Source organism: Castanea sativa, chromosome 4, assembly GCF_040712315.1.
Source record: "Castanea sativa cultivar Marrone di Chiusa Pesio chromosome 4, ASM4071231v1".
Classification (NCBI taxonomy): Eukaryota; Viridiplantae; Streptophyta; class Magnoliopsida; order Fagales; family Fagaceae; genus Castanea; species Castanea sativa.
Genome location: NC_134016.1, coordinates 22978875 through 22986897, shown reverse-complemented (window position 1 = coordinate 22986897; position 8023 = coordinate 22978875). Strand labels below are relative to the sequence as shown.

Here is an 8023-nt window from a genome sequence, read left to right as displayed (position 1 = left end):
GTGGAGACTTCTAGTTGATATGTTTTAAGAGTTAAAACATATTGAACTGGACCACTGTGAGATTTATTATTCTCCTAACAACTGTCAAATGAATAATAAATCGCACAACTTCTATTTAAATGAACTCTTAATCCTAAGAGAATAATGGACCTGATCATGAGGTGTAGGTTGCTTTGATATATCAGGTGTATGTTGGGCAGCCACATTTAGTATTGATAGAACATATATTCTCAAGATGGAATTCATAATCTCTTAACGAAGATATAAAATATTCCCTTGAGATAAGTTTAATGAGTTTGGTTATTCCAAGTGTTAGACTTAACCACTTTAGTAAGGAGTTACTAAAGTATATATTTATGAAATTGGATTTCATAAATATATGATGAATAACATAAAAAATTAAACCGGGTACTCAAGGATTAAGATGTAGTAATCTTCAAAGTGGCAGTCTATATTCATGACTTTGTATTACTACAAATATTTTATGAAAGGGTTGCACGTACAATAAAGTCTTGGGATATAATTTATTAATAAGACTTAGAGTGCAATTATATTTATATAGTGGTATTAAATATAATTAATCTTAACTTTGAACTTGCCAAGAGTTGACAAAAAAGCCCAATGCCCATTGGAGCTAGAGTCTTATTTGTTTCCTTTTGGTCCCACTCCAAGCCACACATTAAAGCCCAATTGGAATGGCCCAAAAGGCTAGCCCAATTAGATATTCTGTTAAATAAAAGAGGAGAAACATACAGATTTTATGTGAGTATTGAATAAGGAATGAAATGGTGTGTATGTCACTTTAAGTCACTCTCTTATTCTCCCTTGGAAATTGATTGAGAGACCACACTTCTTGGGAATTAAGTGGAATTGGAGTGAAGATTAAAAATGTTTCCAAGTACTTCTGATTTTTTTTTTTTTTTGAATTTCACCGCACCAAGATATGCTCTCTCATTCTTGAATTCTGAAATTTACATAGTACATGTTATTAATTGCGAATGAAATAGATCCGTTAATTTTCCGTTGCGTATGTTTTGTATGCGATACAAACATGTGTTTTTCCAACAAGATATGGGTTCGGAGTTAAGGTACAGTCTTGGGAAGGTGTTAGGCACCTAAAACCGCCTAACCCTAAGGTTGGCTTCACATCATTGTGTCCTATGTATTAACCCTATTAAAGAGACACCCAATCCTTGTATCTAACTCACACACACACACACACACACACACACACACACACACACACACAAACCATGCATCTAACAATCAATATGGCATCAGATATCCCTAAACATACATCTATCATGGCAATCAACCAAAACCTACCATACATCTAACGTGGCATCTCAACCAACCTAGCATTCTTCTAATCATGGCATAATATATCATCTTCAAACAAAGCAGCATATTTATCATCAAATCAAAGCAAGGATATAGGCAACAAGCACATGATGTCATCATTAAAAGCATTGCATATACATATTCATCAAAGAAGAGTAAACTTATAAAACAAACATATGCATGTACAAGTGAATGCATGACTTACCTCACTTACCTTGTAGCAACTCAGCACCTATGGTATTATGCATAAGCATGTGAATGCATGTTCATGGCATTAAAGCAATAAAACACAAGATAAACCCTAATTCTAATATGTGATAGCAAATAAAGAATTAAACATATGAAACAGAGACTTTGAAAGGATAAAAGTATGGAAAAGAAACCAAACAAGGACATAAATGTGAAAGCAGAAGCAAAAAAAAAAAAGATAAAGTTAGGGTTTTTGAGCAAGTTCATGCCACGCATGAACTTCCTTGCGTGTGCATAATCAAGCCTGCATGTGCAGGCAAGATTATGCATGTGCAGGTTTCTGCCCAAAAAACGCTAAAAACACAAAAACATGGCAGAAACGGGAATTCTAACAACCTAATATGTATTTAAAACATAGAAATACTAAACCAAAGCTACATAAAACATGTTAAAGCATATTATAACAAGCAAACAAAGCAAACAGAAAGATTTATAGCATAAAAAGAATATAAAAGGAAAAAAGAAAAGTTCAGACTAATACCACAAAGAAAAGCTCTTCAAGTTTGATTTTTTACCATTCCCCTCAGTTAAATCTATTCACAATTCAATAAAACAATGATTATTAATCTTAAACTCAAAGATCAAAGCTAGAAAAGGCCCTAATCAAAAGAAAATTGACTTGGGGATGTTTATTGAAAAACTCCCTCTTTGATATACTATTTCTAATGAATCTTAGTGTTTTATAGTGGGATTTCTGTATGTTTTGAAAATATACCATGTAAGGATATTTATAGTGTGAAAAATGGGGTTAGGAACAACTCCCAGATGTTGTGGGATTCCTTCCAAACCTCAACATTAATGTAGAAAACTTTCCTTTTTCTAGTTTCTGGAATTTGCTATACGTGCATGAGATCGAGCTTACGTACACGTGCAGAAAGTCATGTGCATAGGCTGATTCTTGCGTGTGCATAGCAAGGGTTTCCTTTGGTCTTATTTTTCAAAAATAGATTTATTTGCTCATTAAAAGTTATTTTTTCATTTTAACACTTCTTAAGTAAATTTAACCTCTTATTGGGCCCTAAACCAACCTTGGGTCTTAGAATTCAGCATCATTTGGGAACGAGGCCCGAGTCGTAAGGGGTACAAATTGCTGTCTACAAATGCACCTATTTTGATTTGTGAGCTTCGCTAATGGAATCAAAAGAATAAGAGATAAAACATTTTGTTTTGACGTACGGCTCAGGCCTAAACCACGCACATAACACACATCACGCATACATGGAGCAAGGTGCAACTCCGAAGAGTTATGTGGGATTCGTATGTCCAAATTCCCACCTTTGTTGCTTAGGAAACAAGTAATGACAAGTTCACTATCCTAGAACCTGTTTTGACAATTGCAAGCAAAAGGTGAGTGACTTACTATCCTAGAGTCACTAAAAAATTACACAAATGCGCTTTTACAAGCTTAAAAGGATATATGTATCTGTGGTATCCATTTAGGGCTCTCACCTCAAACTTCGCTAGGTGGTACTTGTCTTCTATCTCCATCTCTACCTGTTCTGGTGAGGCTCTTGCCTCGGGTTGACATTGGTCTCTACCTCTATCTCTACCACTTCTCCCGCTCCTGCATGTTCAATTCCCGTAGGATATGTGGGCGAAATTGGTAATGATATGCTTGCATGTTCAACTCCCTAAGGATATTTGCACAATTTTTTACTTGTATAGGATCTGTGCCTGCATATTCAATTCCCATAGGATATGTGCACAAGTTCCGTATTCAGACTTTCTAACTTGTACGGGGTTTCGTGCCTACATGTTCAATTCCCATAGGATATGTGCACAAGTTTGGCCTTGTATAGGACCTGTGCCTACATATTCAATTCCTACAAGATATGAGCACAAGTTTCATACTCTAACATTCTGAAATGTATGGGGTTTCGTGCTTGCATGTTCAATTCTTATAGGATATGTGCATAAATTCTATGTTATATGGGATTAGTGCTTGCATATTCAATTCCTGAAGGATATGTGCACCACTCTGATTTGTATAGGATTTGTGCCTACATATTCAATTCCCATAGGATATGTGCACAAGGCTTGTATTCCGACTTGCTTGACTATTTTTGGATGAAAGATCCACTAGGGATGCTGGAGGACTCACTATAGACACTGGCCTCATTCCCTAATGATGCTAAATTCTAAGACTTAAGGTTGGTTTAGGGCCCAATCAGAAGTTAAATTAGCTTGAGAAGTGTTAAAATAAAAAATAAAAATTTTAATGAGTAAATAAATCTATTTTAAAAAAATAAGACCAAAGGAAATCCTCACTATGCGCACGCATGGATCAGCCTACGCATGCAACTTCCTGCATGCGTACGTAGGTCTGATCTTGTATACGTATAGCAATGTCCAAAAAACTATACAAGGAAAGTTTTTTGCATTTATGTTGAGGTTTGAAATGAATCTCACATCATTTGGGGATCATTCCAAACCCCTTTTTTGACACTATAAGTAGCCTTACATAGTATATTTTCAAAACACACAAAATCTCCTAGGAAAACACTAAGATTCACTACAAATAGTGAATCAAAGAGGGAGTTTTTCACAAAACATCCTCAAGTCAATTTTCTTTTGATTAGGACCTTTTCTTGCCTTGATCTTTGAGTTTAATATTACTAATCACTTTCTTACTAGTTTGTGAATAGATTTGACTGAGAGGAATAGTCAAAAATCAAACATGAAGAGCTTTTCTTTGAGGTATTAGTTCAAACTTTTCTTTTTCCTTTTCCTTTCTTTTTTATGCTTTAATTCTTCTGTTTGCCTTGTTTATTTGTTATAACATGTTTTGATATGTTTATCTAGATTAGGTTTACATTTTTGTATGTTTAAAAAGCATGTTAGGTTATTAGAATGTGTGTTTAAGTGATTTTTTTCTGTTTTTGTATTTTTAGAGTTTGTTGGGCAAGACTTATGTACGCATAATCTTTCCTACACACGCAGGCTTGATTATGCGCACGCAGGCTTGTTCTTGCGCACGCAAGCCACTACCTAGAAACCCTAAATTTTGTTTTTGTTTTTGTTTTTTTTTTTTGTTTATTTTGCTTCTGCTTTCACATGTTTGTTTTGTTTAGCTTCCATTTCCATACTTTTATGCATCCAAAGTCTCTGTTCCACATAATTGTTTGTTTGTTTGTTATCACATGTTAGAATTAGGGTTTATCTTGTGTTTTCCTTATTTCAATGTCATGCATAATGCCATAGGTGCTAAGTTGCTACAAGGTAAGTCATCCATTTGAAATGCTCATGCATTGTGATATGCTTTGATGATAGATGATGAATATGCTTGTTTGGATGAGTTATGCTCAATCACATGTTGCCTAGATCTTCCTATGTGTATGCTTCTGTTTTGGTTCAATTATTCATTTTGCTACCTTAGGTATGATTTGATGCCACGATTAGGTGAATGCTAGGGTCCTTGATGAAGTGATATGCATGATTAGATGTATGGTAGGCTTTGTTTATGAGAATGATAGATGTATGATTAGGGATGTTTGATGCCATGTTGGTTGTTAGATATATGATTAGTGTGTGTGTGTGTGTGTGTGTGTGTGTGTGTGTGTGTGTGCGCGAGTTAGATAAAAATGTTGAGTATGCCTTAAATAGGGTTAAGATATAAGACATAATGATGGGAAACCAACCTTAGGGTTGGGTGGTTTTGGGTGCCTAACACCTTCCCAAGACCTTACCTTAACTCTGAACCCATATCTCTGGTAGTAAAATCAAAAAGTCCTTCCTCAAGAGGATGCTATATATATAGTTCCTAGACCATTGCAAAAACTAGGTGGCGACTCCTTTGACCCCTTACATCCATGGTGGTGACTCCACTAGGTGATTGCAATGATGAAGAACATGGGGTATATGCTTGGTATAGGTCTTGAAAAAGAAGGAAGAAGGGTGGCTGAATTCCCCAATTTTAAGACTCAACTGACCAAGGAAGGTTTGGAATTCTTTGAAGGATGTGAAGGAATCAAGAAGAACCTTGGTACCCTAAATGGAAAAATTTTGGAGAAGATATGGAGAAGACATCTTTCATTATTCCATGAGGGACGTATTGCTACAAGGTCATGCCATTTGGCCTTAAGAATGCTGGTGCTACTTACCAATGTGCAGCAACTACTCTGTTGCATGATTTGATCCACAAAGAAGTAGAAGTTTATGTGGATGACATCATTGTGAAGTCCAAAGACTATGAAGGGCACATACCAGCTTTGCGAAAGTTCTTTGAAAGAATCCAATTCTTAAAAGTTGCGGTCAAATCCAAAGAAGTGCACTTTTGGCGTAACATCTAGAAAATTGTAGGGGTTTATGATAAGTCAAAAGGGAATTGAAGTGGATCCTGACAAAATCAAAGCAATTGTTGAGATGAAGCCTCTCAAGACTAAAAAGGAGATTTGAGGATTTCTAGGGAGGATACAATATATCAGCAGATTTATAGCCCAGCTCACCATGACATGTGAGCCACTTTTTCGACTGCTCAAGAATGAAGTTCCCACAGTATGGAATGAACAATACTAAGAAGCATTTGAGAAGATTAAGAAGATTAAGAATTATTTGTTAAAGCCACCAATACTAGTTCCACCAGTACCTGAAAAGCCATTTTATTGTATCTCACGACAACGAATACAGCAATGGAGGCTTTGCTTACTCAGTACCTAGAGGAATCTAGGAAAGAGAATGAAATTTATTACATTAGCAAGAAGATGCTGGCTTATGAAGAGAAGTATTCACGACTTGAGAAAACATGTGTAGCACTTGTATGGGCAACTCGAAAACTCAAACATTACATGCTTGCTTTCAAGGTCTTGTTGATTGCAAGAATGGACCCTTTGAAATATCCGATGGAGAAGCCTATGCAAGATTGGAAGATAACTAAATGGGTTATGCTTTTGTCAGAATTTGATATTAAATATGTGACTTAGAAGTCTGTGAAGGGAAGAGCAATTGCTGATCACTTAGCCCACTGTTCACCAGAAGAAGCCGAAGAAATCCAAGGAGACTTTCCGGATGAGGATATCATGAGGATAGAATTAGAATCATGGAAGATGTATTTTGATGGAGCAATTAATCGAAATGGAAGTGGCATTGGAGTTCTCTTAATTTATCCAAAAGTGACACACATCCCATTCTCTGGTAGACTTAACTTTCCTGCCACTAACAATGCCACTAAATATGAAGCTTGCATTATAGGGTTACAAGCGGCCCTAGGTCTTGGAGTAAAAGAGTTGGAAGTGTACAGTGATTCAACCTTGATAATTTCTCAGGTTCAGAATAGATGGAAGATCAAGGAAGAAAATCTAATGCCTTATCATGAATGCCATCAGAAGTTGGCCTTGAAATTCGGTAAGATTTAGTACTAGTATGTGCCAAGAATGCAGAATCAAACTACAGATACTTTAGCAACAATGGCATCCATGATGGATGGGCCTAAGGAGGATGAAGCTTCACCAATAGTGGTGGAACAAAACGAAGAGCTAGCTTATTGCATGTCAATAGAAGAAGATGAGGGAATGAATGGGAAAGGTGAAATGGTACTTAGACATTCTACAGTACCTTAAGAATGGGACATACCCAAAGTCTGCAGAGAAGAATAACCAATTGACCATCAGAAGGTTGTCTACTAATTATATTATTTGTGGTGAGAGGCTTTATAGAAGATCATATGACGGGATTCATCTCCTTTGCATGACTGCCAAGGAAGCACAGCAAATAATTGAAGAGGTTCATGAGTCAAGATATGAGCCACATATGAATGCACACATGCTGTCACGAAAGATAATGAGACAAAAATATTACTGGACTACTATGGAAGCAGACTATGTGGCTTATGTTTAGAAGTGCCATCAATGCCAAGTCCATAGAGATTTGAAGCACATACCACCTATGCCATTACATACCATGACTTCACCCTGGCCATTCTCTACATGGGGAATAGATATTAATGGGAAGATTCACCCAACAGCATCCAATGTCCATGAATTTATACTTATTGCTATTGATTACTTCACTAAATGGGTGGAAGCTGCCTCATACAAGGTTTTGAACTTGAAGAAAGTTGCTCAGCTTATTTAGACTAATCTCATTTGTAGATATGGGGTACCGCATGAAGTTATCTCAGAAAATTGGCTGCATTTCAAGGGAGAAACAGAGAAGCTACTCTGATAGGTTAATATTCAACACCATAAATCCTCACCCTACCGTCCACAAACCAATGGAGCAGGTGAGGCTGCAAACAAGAATATAGGGGAATCTTAAAGAACAACACGAAGAACTACAAGTATTGGCATCTACAGTTACCCTATGCACTTTAGGGGTATAGGACATCAATTCAGCCCTCCACAAGAGCCACTCCTTACTCCTTGGTGTATGGGATGGAAGCAGTCCTCCCCCATTTAAATGGGTGTTTGTTCATTGAGAACAGTATTGGAGAGTGGAA

At 36.5% G+C, this 8023-nt stretch overlaps 1 protein-coding gene across 1 annotated transcript; it reads left to right on the top strand.

The window, feature by feature from the left end:
• The first annotated feature begins 6218 nt into the window (after nucleotides 1-6218).
• Nucleotides 6219-6941, top strand: LOC142632599 (uncharacterized). Its single transcript, XM_075806974.1, has 2 exons — nucleotides 6219-6467; nucleotides 6510-6941. The coding sequence occupies exons 1-2, from the start codon at nucleotides 6219-6221 to the stop codon at nucleotides 6939-6941; spliced, it is 681 nt and encodes a 226-aa protein (XP_075663089.1).
• The last annotated feature ends 1082 nt before the right edge of the window (nucleotides 6942-8023 follow it).